At 36.0% G+C, this 16,926-nt stretch overlaps 2 protein-coding genes across 2 annotated transcripts in view; one reads left to right on the forward strand and one right to left on the reverse strand.

Moving 5' to 3' along the window:
- The window catches only part of LOC135836110 (inactive hydroxysteroid dehydrogenase-like protein 1), a 43,073-nt gene that overhangs the window by 12,377 nt on the left and 13,770 nt on the right, over positions 1-16,926 (reverse strand). The gene's annotated exons all lie outside the window — the stretch shown is intronic.
- On the forward strand, positions 1,608-8,367 carry LOC135836109 (uncharacterized). Its single transcript, XM_065350731.1, has 2 exons — positions 1,608-3,466; positions 8,090-8,367. Exons 1-2 carry the CDS (start codon positions 1,861-1,863, stop codon positions 8,098-8,100), a joined length of 1,617 nt encoding a protein of 538 aa, XP_065206803.1. The 5' UTR covers positions 1,608-1,860; the 3' UTR covers positions 8,101-8,367.

Below are 16,926 nucleotides of genomic sequence, written 5' to 3' on the forward strand. Positions count from 1 at the left end.
AAAATGTATTTACGCGACGCAGATGTTAAAATCATTTGCACATTTCTCTGATAAATTGTTTTTAAATTATATAGGTAGGTATAGGTACACGTACCTAAGTGTAAACTAATAACGATTTTATTTTTTAATCAATAATTTTTTACAAAGGGTATTGAAAAATTGCGTAGTTGGACGCGTAATTTTTATAGACACATCATAGGCATTTTAAACACTGACTCCGAGTAAGTATACCTCCCTAGAGCATAGCTGCAATTTATAAAGTCATGTCTGCCTTTAATTTGTTTCACGTTTTATGTACAATTTCTTTGGTATCTGCCATAAGTGTACCTATAGGCTATCAGAGACTGCAATCTTGAACATCCTTCGTTTGTATGGTGCACACATTTGCTTTCATATTACTTTCACTCACGTTATTATATTCATACTTATACTAAATACGAGTATGTGATACGTTTTTATAGCAAAAGTGTTGTAAAATGTAGGTATATTTTTCTTGTCATTCGGCCATATATATATTTTTTCTGGATGAATTGAATGTCTTAACAAGTTGACAAAATCAGCTTAACTGTTGAGAGATATGTTTGTAAATCGACGACATTTTTTAGATGGCCTATATGATTAACCCGATGAGGGTATCTAATCTATCTACCTAATTAATTAAGTAAGTTTGGTTAGAACAGGACCGACAGGACGTATTTTTATGTTTATTATTTTTTTTAGAGATCAAAGTCGGGTTTCGTAATTGAAGGGAAAATATCTCAATGCCAACAATTTCAGACCAAATCAGCCAATATAGAGATAGAACTTTATATCAATTTGTGACGTTCTCTCTGACGGAATTTTCATTTTCAGATTCCTAATAATTTTTTAAAAAATATGTACCTAGGTACTTATTACAATTTCAAAAAGTACCCGACCTGTACATTTGAAAAAATTCGCTCCCATGTTCGAACGAATGCTTCATATACGTAATTTCAGAGCCCCCTCCTACCACCTCTCCATTTCAGACCAATTGATGAAAACGATTGGAGAAGGGGAACTGAAAAATTGTTTACATTGCACCCGCCCCGTAAGTGTACCATAACTGACGTAATTTTAGGGACGTAGGAAGGCATTAACAGCATCCGGCTCTAGAGCTGGACAATACTGATACTGTCCGGCTCTAGGGAGGTAAGTAATCCACCTACCTCCCTCTACAAATTAGTTCAGTAGTTCTGAATTTCTACTTTCTTTACTTTTATTTACTTATCTGGGATTGCTGAACCCTTAGCATTTCCTGCTGCCTGACGTAATTTTGGTGGTGTCCGAAGTGCCATGAAAATATCTTCAGTTTCGCTACTTGACATTTTGAAATGAAACAAATTAAACGTTAGAAAGAAACAAATGATAATAAACGTTGGAAAGTGATTTCTCCCATGAAATTTTGTGTAAACAACAAATTAGTAACCATGTATTTCTTTTAAAGATTCATTTCGCACAAGACTATAAAGAATCCAGCTTTCTATAATTGATTTTTAAATATACCTACTATTTCAGATTCCGTCATGTTGGCGTTGGCAGTACTGGGAGTAATCTCAGCTTCGATGTGATACTTACCTGGCTGTTCTTCTTATCCGGGTGCTCTCCTGTTTACTACCTCCTTGATTTAGTTTATAGACGCGACTTCGATGATATTCTTGATTGATGATATTTTTATACTTTTATAACGAATATATTTCCGTTTATTTCTCGATGTGTTTATTATTATTCGAATATACGATTAGTCCTACATGGTAGACAGAAGCGTAGGTTTCGATTCGTTGCTTGTTTTTTAACATTTCGGTAGTGATTGTGTACTTGTGTAAACTTCATTCGGACAAGATGGAGGCTATAATAAATCCTATAGTGGATCGTATCAAAGCTGAGCTGGAAAGTTTTATGCGATCGACAATCAGTGTTCCTGTGAGCAGCTCAGTAAGTAATCAGATTTCTAATCCGATTTCGAATGCGAATCTGATTTCGTTAGTGGGCAATTTGCCAAACTACTTTTTCATGCCGCCACCACCACCACCTCCGGTGACATCTGCTGTTCCGGTGACTTCGGCAGTTCCGATATCAGTATCAATTACATCCAGCGCATCTGATATGCCGCGACTTACGGTGACAACGTTTAGTAAACCTGCTGGTCGTTATGTGACAGCTCATAAATTGGTGAATTTACATACCACTGCTGCAAATGTGGTTTCGAGTAGCACCACATCCGCATCTTTAAGGCAACCTATCATGTCAACGGGTGCCTCCGCAGTACCGATGCCACCACCGGTGGGAAATATTGGATGTGCTCCGCTAACCTTCAATTCTATGTTCCCGAATATCGATTATAAGCTGACGGAGAAAAGTAGCTACCGAAATTGGCGGCAGATGCTGTTTGACGAATTAAGAGTACGCAGACTTAATGATATTGTGGATGCTTCAGTTCCGCGACCGAATACAAGATTCGATGACTCCATTCGGAAAGCGACTACTCGTTTACTCATAGTAGGTCGCCTTGACGAACACCACCAGCGTTTAGTCGAAAACATCAGGGAACCGGCCGAAATCATAAAATGGTTGGATAATGAGAAACTGCCAATATCGGAGAACTTACGAGAAGCTCTCGTTCAGAAAATCACGAACTTACGTTTTGAACCGTTTATTGACGAGCCGTCGAAGTTTACCAGGCAATTGGAGGATTTATTCGAACGAAGTAAAGAAGCAGGCATGGTGTGGACGGACGATTTCAAAAAGAGTATACTGTTACATAAAATAAAGAAGGCGCGCAGCGACATATCGATGTCCAACCGAACGAGTAAAACCAACTACCAGATGATCAAAAAATGGCTATGTGACGAAGAGGCGACTGAGAAGGAGCTCAAGGCAGTAACCTCAACGGCGGCTTCAACAGGGGTTCATTTTGCCTCTGCCAATTCTTCGAACTCGAATGGAAGAGGAAGAAATTTACGAAACAATCGACGTGGCGATAGACGTGAACAAAACAACGATCGACGTGGGGAGCGACGTGAACAATACGATGATCGAGATCGACGTGGCGATAGACGTGAGCAATTCGACGATCGACGTGGCGAGAGACGTGAACGTGAAGACAATCGACGTGGTTCCTATCAGCGCAATTACGACTCGAGAGATTCCTATCAGAACTGTAACTCATCCGAAGGCAACCATTATGGAAGGTGTCGAAAATGTAACATGAGAGGTCATGCGATGAAAGACTGCAAGACGAATGGGTCTTATTGCTACTGCTGCAGAAAAGTAACCGATCATATTGCGAAGAACTGCCCCGAGCGTAAATCCGATGAAAAGTCTGGTAAATCTGGGTCCGGTCAAGGGAAAGGCGATAGCGGTGGAAAATCTATGATGGTCCGAGGCGATAGAAATTTCGAATTAAATTCGAAGTATTATTATCCTGACGACTGCCTTAACTCGGCGGGTAAGTGTTTCATGACAGCAGTACTGTCAGTCAATTTTATAATCGACTCTGGGGCAAGTTATCATTTGACAAATGAGCGGCGAATTCTCTCCAAGGTAAGAAAGTTGAGTAAACCAGCGGTAATAGATTGCGCTAAGAAAGGACAGGAGTCTGTTCTGAGTATAGAGGAGTTAGGTGAGTTTCATACTTACACTGCTTTAGGTAAGCCAATTACTTTTACAAATGTCTTATATTCTTCAGAAGTTTCTGAAAATCTGCTGAGTTTACGGCAGCTGGTACAACAAGGTGCGACATTTGATGGAAGTTCGCTATATTTTTATATCAGAGATGGAAATTCTGGTGACATAATTATTAGAGCTCAGTTTCAATCTCCATTCTGGGTCAGTGATCTGCGTGTTCGTAATCCAAATGAAGTGGCTATGTTAGCTAATGCTGATGGAGGAGGTCCAAGTCCAACGCTTCCGACGATTCGTGAAAACTTGGGTCTTCTATGGCATACGAGATTGGCGCACGCTTCGCTAGGTTATCTTGAACTATATAAATCGAAGATGGCGATTTTGAAAAATGTAACTTTTGGTAAGGATATTATGGATTGTCAACCTTGTGCGTTAGCTAAGGTTCACAGCAGAGTTGGCGCGATTCCTCGATTGGTCAGAATCGGATTCCTGAATTACGATTCTCGTACATGGGAGAATCGCGATTCTCTAGTCTCGATTCTTTCACAAAGCGAATCCGGTTCTGAATGCGATTCTTTAGCAGTTCTCGATTCCCTCCGATTCCGATTCCCAAATACTAATTTTTTTCAACTTCGGGACTTGACAAATGAATTTGAAATGAAATTAGTAATTTCCCCAACTAGGTATATGATCATTTTGCATGTTCTATTCTTTCATTTATTGCTGTAAGCACGGAATCGCAGGGAATCGCGAAGGCGCGATTCTCCATTAAAGAGGATCCGATTCTTTCATTACGCGATTCTTTCACTGCATAGAATCACTGATTCGCAATATTTTCACACAACAGCCAACCTTTAAAAAAATGTCATCAGTCCCGAACTACGAAATGCAAATGCATCAGTAAAATCCATTAAAAACAGTACATTTTACTGTTTTAACACCTGCAAGGAATCGCAGGGAATCGAGAAGGTGCGATTCTCTATAAAAGGGAATCGGATTCCTGCATTTCCCGATTCTTTTGACTTGGGGAACCGCGATTCGAATCCGATTCGAATCGTGAGAATTGGATTCTTTCTCGATTCTTTCACGCGATTCGAATCGCGCCAACTCTGGTTCACAGGAACCCTTCGAAGAAGCGTTAGCTAAGGTTCACAGCAGAGTTGGCGCGATTCCTCGATTGGTCAGAATCGGATTCCTGAATTACGATTCTCGTACATGGGAGAATCGCGATTCTCTAGTCTCGATTCTTTCACAAAGCGAATCCGGTTCTGAATGCGATTCTTTAGCAGTTCTCGATTCCCTCCGATTCCGATTCCCAAATACTAATTTTTTTCAACTTCGGGACTTGACAAATGAATTTGAAATGAAATTAGTAATTTCCCCAACTAGGTATATGATCATTTTGCATGTTCTATTCTTTCATTTATTGCTGTAAGCACGGAATCGCAGGGAATCGCGAAGGCGCGATTCTCCATTAAAGAGGATCCGATTCTTTCATTACGCGATTCTTTCACTGCATAGAATCACTGATTCGCAATATTTTCACACAACAGCCAACCTTTAAAAAAATGTCATCAGTCCCGAACTACGAAATGCAAATGCATCAGTAAAATCCATTAAAAACAGTACATTTTACTGTTTTAACACCTGCAAGGAATCGCAGGGAATCGAGAAGGTGCGATTCTCTATAAAAGGGAATCGGATTCCTGCATTTCCCGATTCTTTTGACTTGGGGAACCGCGATTCGAATCCGATTCGAATCGTGAGAATCGGATTCTTTCTCGATTCTTTCACGCGATTCGAATCGCGCCAACTCTGGTTCACAGGAACCCTTCGAAGAAGAAACGTCAGCGGAGTAAGATAGCTTTACAACGAGTTCATTCTGACGTGATGGGCCCTATAACACCTCTATCATTCCCAGGTAAACGTAGGTATGTGATAACATTTATAGATGATTTCTCGAGGTTCGCAATGGTATTTGTGATGTGTTATAAAAGTGATGCAGCTGACTGCTTTAGAAAGTACTTAGATGAGATGCGTAGAATGTTGGGAAAAGATGTTAAGGTACGGTACTTACGTACGGACGGAGGTACCGAATATTCAGGTGAGATGGGAAGGTTATTGAAACAGGAGAAGATTGAGATAGAGGTAGCTGAACCGGATACCCCAACTCATAATGGTGTTGCAGAAAGAATCAATCGGACTTTGCGCGAAAAGACAACAGCGATGCTGAGTGATTCGGGAATCCCAATGTCCTTGTGGGACCATGCTATATCTCAGGCTGTTTATATCTACAATCGAACTCCTCACAAATCGAACGGTTTTAAGACACCTTATGAAGTATTTTGTGGTGAAACTCCTGATTTATCGTTTATACGCCGGTTTGGTTGTCTGGCCATTCCGAAGAAAACTAGAGAGGATTATGAGAAATTTGATGAAAGAGGTATTAGAGGTGTAGTTTTGAACAATACTAGAAGTGGTTATCGAATTTTGTTACCTTCGAGGAAAATTATAGAACGTAAAGATGTTGAGTTTATTGAAAATATTACGTATAGAGATTTATTGAAAAGTAAAGATGTTGTTTTCGATTTTAGTTCAGACGAAACTGAAACTGATATTAACTGGCACGACACGGTAGAACGAGAAACTACCAACGAAGAGGTAAGTGTAGAAGTACCCAGCAAGACTTCTGGTGAATTGAATGTTGTCCCAAGTACTAGTGGTCAAAACGATGACTCTGATGAATTTGACATTGAGAACGTCGAAGAAACTGTGATTTTTGATGACTCGTCTAACGATACATTTTTAGCTTTTGATCGTGTTACAGCATTACGTGCATGCTTACTCGAAGATGAAAAGGATCCAATGACTTACGCTGAAGCTTTAGACCGTACTGATCGTGAGTATTGGATAAAAGCCATGGAAGATGAAATGGCGTCTTTAGAAAGAAATGATGCGTGGGATTTAGTTGTACCGCCCAAAGGGGTGAATATTTTAGATTCTAGATGGGTATTTTGTAGGAAAACTAACGAGAATGATTCTTCAATACGATATAAGGCACATTTGGTTATACGTGGATTCAAAGATAGAGAAGTGTACGATATAGGAGATGTGTACTCTCCGGTGGCTAGTAAACACACAGTTAGGGTAATTCTTGCGCTTGCAAATAAAGAAGGTTGGTCGATTATTCAATTAGATGTTATTACTGCCTTTCTTAATGGCAGATTGAAAACTACGGTATATATGCATCCGCCTGAAGGAATGGAAGTTGATGAAGGCCTGGTTTGTGCTTTAAAATGTGCTTTGTATGGGCTCAAGATTAGTCCGTTAACTTGGTTTCGTAGGTTCGATGAAGCAGCCAAGAAAATGCAGTTTACCAATCATCCAAATGAGCCATGCGTGTATATCTGGCGAAGGAAACATTTGGTGGTAATTTTAGTACTTTATGTAGACGATTTCCTAATCACAGGTAATTGTAAAGATAAGATTGTTGAGACGATTAGACGTTTAAAAGAGGAATTTCAAGTAAAAGAGTTAGGTTCTCCTAAAAAGTTTCTTGGTTTGGAAATTGCTAGATCAGAAGAATATCAAACGTTGACTTTGACTCAAACTAGTTTTATTAATTGTGTGTTGAAACGCTTTAACGCGTTGAATTTGCCAGCTGTTCATACTCCAGCTTTAACTCGAAATTGTGAAAAGAAAAGTAAGTCAGAGAAGAAAACACCGGAATGGAATCCTGGTAAGCCTACGCCTGGCAAGTCTTTGTTTAGGGAAATTACTGGCTCGTTATTACATCTAGCCAACGGTACTAGACCAGATATTATGTTCGCTACGAATGTGCTATGTCAACATCAAAGTAATCCTCAGCCCGAAGACTGGGAACGTGCTCAGAGAATTCTTCAGTATCTGAAAGGAACGGCAGAGCTAGGGCTAACTTATAGAGGGGTGATTAAGAAAGAAGGTGTATTTGTAGATGCGTACACCGATGCGTCGTTAGGGACTGGAGAAGAAGGTTGCTCTATTACAGGCTATTTTGTGCGAGCGTACGGTGATCCGGTTGTTTGGCGTACGAGAAAACAGTCGGTACCAGCGGGTTCCTCAGCTGAAGCGGAATATTTCGCTCTATCCATGTGTTCGAAGGATGCTGTCATTACGGTAGATTTATTAGAACGTTTAACGAAGAATAGACATGGACCAGCTCTCATTCATAGTGATTGTCAGCCTGCTCTCACTATCGCTAAAACAACTGGAGCTCCCAAGCTCAGGCATATAGCTAAACTCAATTATCACATAGTTAGAGATTTTGTCAAGGGTAACAAGATTATTTTGAGATTCGTTAAGTCGGAAGATCAGCCGGCTGATGCCCTCACGAAAGCTCTTGCCTCAGGTCGATTTCAAGAACATTGCAGCTGTCTGCTCAATATGTAACATAATTTTTGTATTTCAGGCCATTATTAATTTGAAGACGATAGTTCCATTAGTTCCTATGTTTACGATGTACGTTATTGATCTCCGCCTCTCCGCTAAGATTAAAGGGGTGTGTTGGCGTTGGCAGTACTGGGAGTAATCTCAGCTTCGATGCGATACTTACCTGGCTGTTCTTCTTATCCGGGTGCTCTCCTGTTTACTACCTCCTTGATTTAGTTTATAGACGCGACTTCGATGATATTCTTGATTGATGATATTTTTATACTTTTATAACGAATATATTTCCGTTTATTTCTCGATGTGTTTATTATTATTCGAATATACGATTAGTCCTACACGTCAGCTAAAATCACGTCAGTTATTTTACATTTAACGGGACGAATGCAATGTAAAATATCTTACAATGTAAGGAACGTAGGCAACAATGACTGCCTCGAGCGATTGCTCCCTCGCCTTCGGCTCGTTCGCAATCATTCGCTCACGGCAGTCATGGCTTGCCTACGTCCCTTATATAGTAATATAGGTACTATAAACGGAATCTAATTTTTTCAGCTAAAAGATTAATTTGGTCAACTTAAGTTAGACGAGGGAGGTTATTTCTCGGAAGTTTTATTATATGTTGTCTCCATTGTTTTGAGAGGGAATACTTGAAGCACGAGCAATTTTTTCTCGTGTATATTTCATGAGATCACCAGATACGAGTATCAAGACTTTAATCGTAAGCGACTAACCAAACAAAAAATTTAAAAGAATTTTAATGGATACCTACCTAGAGGTACTTATAATATTTTTATACGAATAAATACATAACACTATTTACACTGCTCATGAATCATATTGTCACTCAATATTTATAAAGAAAAAGATGGACGATGATTTTTTTCATTTTCTGTTCGCATCCAATTTTTTTGGTCAAATCTAACATAATAATTCAGTCTTTGTACCAAAACCTCCTTTAGAGCTAGAAAACTGCAGTTAAGACTTGGAAATTTAATCCATATCCTACCTCAAGGATGCTGATTCATGAAATTATTCAAAAAGGGAAGTAGAGGATGAATTTTAGAAATCATTAAAAAATTACTTACACGCTCACATCACAAAAATGATGAATTTACACAGGGCACATCATTTACAATCTCCGGTATTGAAGAATATTTTTCCAATAATTTATAAACTTCTATATTTTATGGAAAACGCAACGGAATTACTTTTATACTTATAACTTATAAGTACCTATATAATAAGGAAAATGTCAAGAGAATTTCATAAGAATTTTTAAATTTTAAAAAAATAGCTTTATTTTAGTGATTGTGAAATGAAATTTAAATTGTGACATTTAAATTTTAATTCAATGAACATTAATGATCCTATGATTTTTTTTCTTTTCATAAAATTAACTTGAGATGACTTCGGCTCTTCTCTTTTTAGACTTTCAAAACTAAATTATCGGAATCTACTTCTACACGATTAATTTTTTGATGAATTTTTGAAAATTGAAAAATCAATTCAATTTTTATTTACATTTTTCAACCATTTTAAATGAAATCTCCGGAGCTAGATTCATTTTCTAAAAAAGTGGCTTTGTCAAAAATGTAGCTATCAGTTTTTTATTCAAACAACTCACCGCATCCAATCATGAGACGATGATTCCTGGTGCGTTGTACACGTCATACTATAAAGAGATATTCGCAGATTTAGAATATTATATAATAAATGAGGGCGCATTTGTTTCATAACAACCAGATTATTGGAAACTGGCTTTCTGGTATTCGACTTTAATGTAGTACAGAGACTATACAGACATCAAACGCACATACTCGTCCATATGGTATCGAATCAACAAAGATTATTAATGTTTTGCACGAGCGTATACCTAGTCATGAGATTTGTAAGGTAATTCCCTTCAGCGGTGTATTTACCCATTTAGTAAAGCTTGCGCATTCATAATAAGATTAATCAAGTGATTCTCATAAGATTTATTATGTCTGTACCTTATCAATCATATCATCATGAAAGAAGACCATTTCGGAGAAAAAAATTTTCGGAATGTGAATTTTCGTTCTGAAAAATCAGCTCAAAATGCGAATTGTTTCTGAATTGAGATTTCGATACGACGAATGGCTAAAATTAACGTCAAGTTTATGGTGGTTTAGTACGATTACGTCATTTAAATGGGTGCTATAAATGAATAGGTACCTACCTAGCTATCAAATGGTACTAAATTCTGTTTATTATTATAAGAAGATTTTATCAAGGTCTTTCCGCACACGCGTGATATCGATACCCACAAGTTCATTTCAGTAGAAAAAAATCAACACGTTTGAGGAAATTACGATATACCTACGTAAAATGATTTCTAACGACAAATTTTTCAATTCAATACTTTCTTTGGCAGGAATAAATACACAGTAAGTACTAAGTACCTGTAATTGATAGGTAATGATTAGCACTTTACACGCAATGGAATATTTCCTTCGTCTTTATTCATGAAGTAAATACTACTTATACTCGTATATATGGTACTTACTTATAACTAAATGAAAATCATACCTAAATCACCCGCAAACATACGCGTATAATTAATAACCAGATCCGATGACTGATGTCGACATGTGCGTTTATGTACCTACCTACTCACTGCCCATTGCATTGTTGAATTTCGCATTTTATGCGAACAACGTGCACCTTCTACTACCTAGAGCGATTGGTAATTCGACGTAAACATTTTATCGGCTAGTTGTTCATAAACTGGTTAAAAGGTCACCGGAGTAACACTTATTGAAATTCACAAGTCAAAGAACTCAACCACCGACGAGTCATCAGTTTTGCGAAATATTCATTCAAGTTATTAAAAATGCTGTGCTCGTATCTCTGAGCAGGAGTGAAATGGGATAAGAATAAGACGCGACGCGACGCCTTCTTTAAAATTATATGAAGACCCTCGTCTGATGTATTTTACTTTACGCGGAAATATAATGGCTAGAGGCATTTCAACACAGATTGAAAACTTGTTGGGCTAGATTTTCTCTACACTATATAGTTTTTTATTCTGTAGGCAAGTCTGATGACATGTTTGTTTTTATTTAATTTTTATGTGGCGGAGATTAATGCTGATCTTTTAACTCTCTAAAAATTTCGAGAAAAATAGCCAAAAAATGATCAATTGAATCTCAAACACTTACCTACATACTATCTTTTGGGACTGAGTCACTTTTTCCAAAACAGGTTGGGTTGGGGCTAGAGTGAAAAAATCATGATTTTTTCAAAAATGCCATCTCTTTGAAAATCCATATCTCCCTTCCAAGGTCACTTTTGGAGTCAGAATTTTTCTGAGTGACTTTCTACACAAAATGAAAGTCACTATTAAATTTGATCAAAATCCTCCAAAAAAATTTTTTCATGATCACCTCAAAAGGCACAGTTGAAATCTTGAGCTATTAAAATTCTTGAACCCTAATATGATACGAGTACTTCGTAAATTTCAAACGAGAACTATACCTCATAAGTACCTATTACAATTTCTCTACCCAAGTAAGACGAATTTATTACTGTGAATGATCAACTGCCTTACTGAATATTTCACTTTCTCAAAAAAATAATCTGATTTTCCTGACTAATCAATCGAATTTAATTCATTGTTAATTTGTCCAATTTTTCAAAATTCATTGAAACATTTTCATTTTTTATTTAAAGGAAATAGGTACCATATAGGTAATTACTTAGGCAAGGTGCTTATAATTGGGCTAATTGTCGAAAAAAATCATTGAGTAGGTATTTGGTAATTTTTTTGCGAGAAAAATTCTTGTAGAGGAGCAAGGAGGAGCCAAAATGACATTTGCTATGGCTTTGTTTAGACTAAAGCCAATTCCCCGAATCCAAGTTTCAGTAATTCAAACAGTTCTCGAGCCTCCACCGCGATTTTAGCAGCTATACAAATCGAATTGTACATAGCTTATTTTCAACCTATTAAACGAGTTTATCTCCATCTGACCCGATTTGCAGGAAGACATTTCGAATGTGTTTTCTAACCAAAATATTTTCAATGATAGTATAGGTAACTGGAGGATGCAGGTCGAAAAACATCCCAGAAGTTCGCCTGGAAATTGCAGGAAATTATTCGAAAATAATTTTTAAAAAGTCAAGTACGAGTCAAAAAATCGTTTAGTAAATAATCAAAATTGATACCCACTTATGGTTATGTAATGATTAAGTAAAAATTTAAAAAAATATACATCCAAACAAGAAAATTATAGAAAGTGGAGAGGTATTATCTATTTTTTGATGCTATCAACCGATCTTCATTTTGATCTTCTTGAAACTTTTTAGCAAGTGTCTTGTAAAAAAAGGTCAATTGATCATCAATTAACTGCTTATTGTGAGAAGTATTACTGTAATTTACTGACATATAATCCATTTTTATTTTGAAGAACCGTTTTTTATGAAACCATTTTCAAAATTAACTGTGTCTCAAAATTTTATCGTGGGCACCCAGTTGCCCCTTTTTTCATAAGTATAACTATGAAGTTCTTTGCTAAGTGTAGCTGATTACAAGGTGAAAGGCGTATGATTGTGCGCCTCTTCTTCACCCTATGCATGCACCTGATGCATTTTGAACTTGCAAATAATGCAAGCTGTCTGTTATGCCCATTAGGTAACGTGCTAGCGGAAAACTTGGCTAATTTCTAGTTCAACTTTCTCACGAGGAAATTATCGCTCCTATACAACCTTACCTACCGACGCGACGTATTTATGTAAACTGTTACGTAGACAATTAATTATTCGTAATCAGATATCATAGATAAAGAAATGCCAAGGTAAAAGAAACGATTCAATGGCCATGACTGTTCAGTAGGATCTGAAAGTAGTAATAAGTACATTATTAAGTATAATATCTGATATTGATTTTACCGAATATTAAAAACTTTGAACTTGAAATTGAACGAATCTAAAATATGTATTTGATTGAAATTGACGTAGGAAAAGTAAGTATAGGGCTAGGTAGTAGGTACCTATACCTCAGTAAACTTTATGCATAATTAATTAGGTTGTTTTTTTCTGAGCTCATAATATACCTGTGTCCTGTATACTTTCTTAATATAGAGTGTTTTAGTGCTTGGTACTACATGAACTCATATGCATGAATGACCGCTGTTAAAATGTAAACATTCGTTCAAAAAGTGCGGCGAAAGTGTTATTTTAATTTCGTAATCAGTTGCAAAAATAACCATATTGTACGATTACGAAATCTGAAAAAATACGTTTACCTAACTAGGGTTTTTTCATATATGTATTTATATAAACGCGGATCCATGGGCTGTTGATATCGAGTAGGTATTGTTAATTAAATTAAACGTGTCGATTGTCATTGTATACGCAACTACATTATAGATAGGTATGTAGGTCTACACATCAAATCCAACTATTCCGCTATGCTAAAGCACATCATTGTAGGTATTTTGAAGGATGCTGGGAAAAAAAGCACCACTGCAGGCTACATTTTTGATTAAATTTCTTTTTAATGAACAACTTTAAAAGGTACAGCCCATAAAAGCCTGGTTGGTAGGGTAGGAAAAAGGTGTTGAAAAATTACTCGCAGCAGTGCCTAATTACTGTGCAACAACGAAATTATGATAAAAGCTAGTTCATGTGGCATATGAAAAAACCATTATTATTTTGCGTTTATACTGAGCGAAGCGTCTAAGCTGGAATATGTACGATGTATTTTTTTCCTTCTTTGACAATGATTAAAGCATGAAAGTTAATTTCTTCCTCAAACGACGCGCAAGGTTTTTCCTAAGAATTGTGTAATCGACGACACATTAAGCCCATTCTATCCTTATAAGCATCGAATTAGATAGGATATCTAGATTATACTATTGTGTGTACTTCTGTATAGTCATAATTATGTAGTGCGATTTGAATTTAGATATTTGAGAAAACAATACCTACCTACTAATTTTAGAAATGTTAAAGTTTGATTACTCAGACGTTAAAATTTGTAAAATGTGCATACCTACATACTACATATATCCTTTCTTAATAAGTACATGTATATACGTATAGATACTTTACAGCATCGTTAAGCACGATGCAGACATTTAAACTTGATTTAGACAAAAAAAAATTATTTAAAATATAGTTGTTGTAAGTATTTTTTTAAATTTCAAATTGTTTTAGAAAATATACCTATTCACTTGTAGCTTCGTTTAATTGGGGTAATTAGGCAATAAAGCCAATTTCATCAAATATGGTCCTATGTTTAAAAAGTTTATAGCCAAAATTAATTTAAATGTAGGCAGATAATTAAAATTTGTTTATTAAATTTTTTCAGTCATTATGCTCTTTAAAATTTCAAAACAGACATCGTAATTCTAGATTTAAAAATACCTAAGTACCTACCAACAAATTTAAAATTTGACATAATCAGTTGTTTATGAAATGGTTTCACCCCCTAGAACTGTTTTGAAACAATTTTTTTGTGTGTATATATGTATAACGATCATTATAAAGGCCGTATAGAGTTAGTAGGTAAGTAATCAACTTTGAACATGATCTACGATGACGAAAGCTTTGTCGGTTGATACCAACGACAATATTTGCTGTAATTTATTCGTTTGAATTTTTAAAACATGAGCGTATACTCGTGTCAATATTGACCATTGCTGATTGCTCTTCAACGTTCAAAATAAACACAAATATTGGTTACCTGTTTTTTGTTTTATAATTTTATCCCTCCGATGGACACGTACAGGGAAATCTTGTATATGCAGGCCGGATAAAACGTGGCGTCGCAATAATTGTAAATTTTGAAACAAACCTACGAGTACTACGCCGTTTGTGTAGTTATAGGTACCTATGTATTATGGGAATTTTCAGGGTTTTATTGTAGATGCAGGCCCGTGGCGAGTTATTTTTGATAGGGGGTGCTTATAATTCGCCAGAGGGTGGTCGGAAATAGATATCTACTTACATTTCAATTTCAATTGGGAGCACGGGGTAAAAATCTCAAAATTGCCATACGCATCATCTGAGGATTCCCAAATACGTGTTCAAAAAATATTGTAATGCATTTCAGGAATTTTAAAGTCGAATATTTGCAATCGACTTTTGACATCCGCAACTTGCAGAAAATACGTTGATTGTAGTGAAGAATTAAAGCTTCGGATTTACACTCCAGGAAGTGAAAAAAACATAATTTTGATGAATAAGTTTTTTGGACTGGATTTTTTCAGATTTGATGATGAAAAAATTTTCAAAATTTTGAATTTTAAGAAATGGAAGCAAATTGATCCGAGCAAAGCGAAGATAAAAGCTTTTGAGAATTCATATATTTAATCATTCAAGAAGTAAAACAGCATTGGTTTTGACTTATGTAAGTTAATTTTCTCAGTCTAGAAATTTTGTAAGACTCGATTTGATAAAATATTGTATTTGCTCACTGTCAGTAAAATAATTTTGAAAAAAAATGGAGCGGGGTTGAAAAATTTCGAAAAAATTACATTCACGGACTTTTATTGTTTCTATTTTGATTTTTCAATTATGTTTGTCGATATTATATATTTTGTGCGGGTTTTCAGATCTCTTTGAACGATTTCCAATTCCAAATCTTTCTCAACAATGGAAGGAGGGGAGAGGAAGTTCAGCAAAATTCTTCTAATAGTAGATCCAATTAATCTTAATAGTGAATATAAATAAGTACACAATAAGTGCAAGGTTCAGGTTTGAGGAAATCATTATGAAATATTTTTCAAAACAGGAATTTTTCGAGACGTTGAACATCTGTAGGTATGTATGTATTCTGAGCCAAATTTTAGTTTACACAATGATTTAATGTACATACCTTTATGCTTACCCTAACAATCTTTTTTTTGTGTTTTTTTTCATTTTTTTCGAATACCAGAAATTTTAAATTTCTTGTTTAATAAAAAACTAAAATGTAATTATCGTTCGAAACACGCGGATATTATTTCCTACAACGTGTTAACCTTCAACTTGAATCTTGAAATAATATATACGCATACATAAGTGTATCTGGTACCTCTACCTACCTATCTATTAAAAAAGCAAACAAATCTGCTCGCTCACAAGTCACACTTGACCGTAAATTAATCAAATATTTAGGTACCTAGGAGTACCATACTTCGTAAATAAATACGTAGATGAGTACTTTACTTAGGTAAATAGGTGTCATGATCATCCGTTGAGATACATGGACGCGGAATGAATCTATGTTTCGAATTAAAATTTTAATATAATAATAATATGAAACCGAAAAGGAAATCATTAAACTACCTACTACGATACATTTATGTGGTTATGTAGTATGACGCAGATGTTGGCTCGTGTTAACTGTTTATTTGATGGAGTTATACCACATGTGCTTAATGCATAAAAAATATCAACATGTGAAAAAGGTCAACAAGGTGCGAAAAAAACTTCCTATATTCTCTGAATGTAACTTTTCCGTTCTTCCTTTAGTGAGATTTTACTGAAAATGAATCACAAAAATGAAAAATATCAATCAATTAATGCAGGTAATAGTCAGGTCTCAATTGCATATCCGCTCGCTATTCATGTTGAAAGCAATTTTATGATTGATTCTTGTTCTACACACTAGAGCGAATAAATTTAGCTTGTATGCCTATTTCCCCCCCCCTTTTCCGAGGGTCCACCCCCCCACATTTGAAATTTGTGTATCTCCTAATCTATGGGTCGTACAAAAAAAATTATTCAACAAAAATTGTTCCTTGACATCAGATCTACAATTTGAGCTCATCAAAATTTGTTTTGGAGCAACCCTTCCCCCTCAAATTTCGTAAATACCCCTCCAGAAAACATAAATTTTACGTTTTTCAC

This window comes from Planococcus citri, chromosome 2 (assembly GCF_950023065.1).
Source record: "Planococcus citri chromosome 2, ihPlaCitr1.1, whole genome shotgun sequence".
Lineage (NCBI taxonomy): Eukaryota > Metazoa > Arthropoda > Insecta > Hemiptera > Pseudococcidae > Planococcus > Planococcus citri.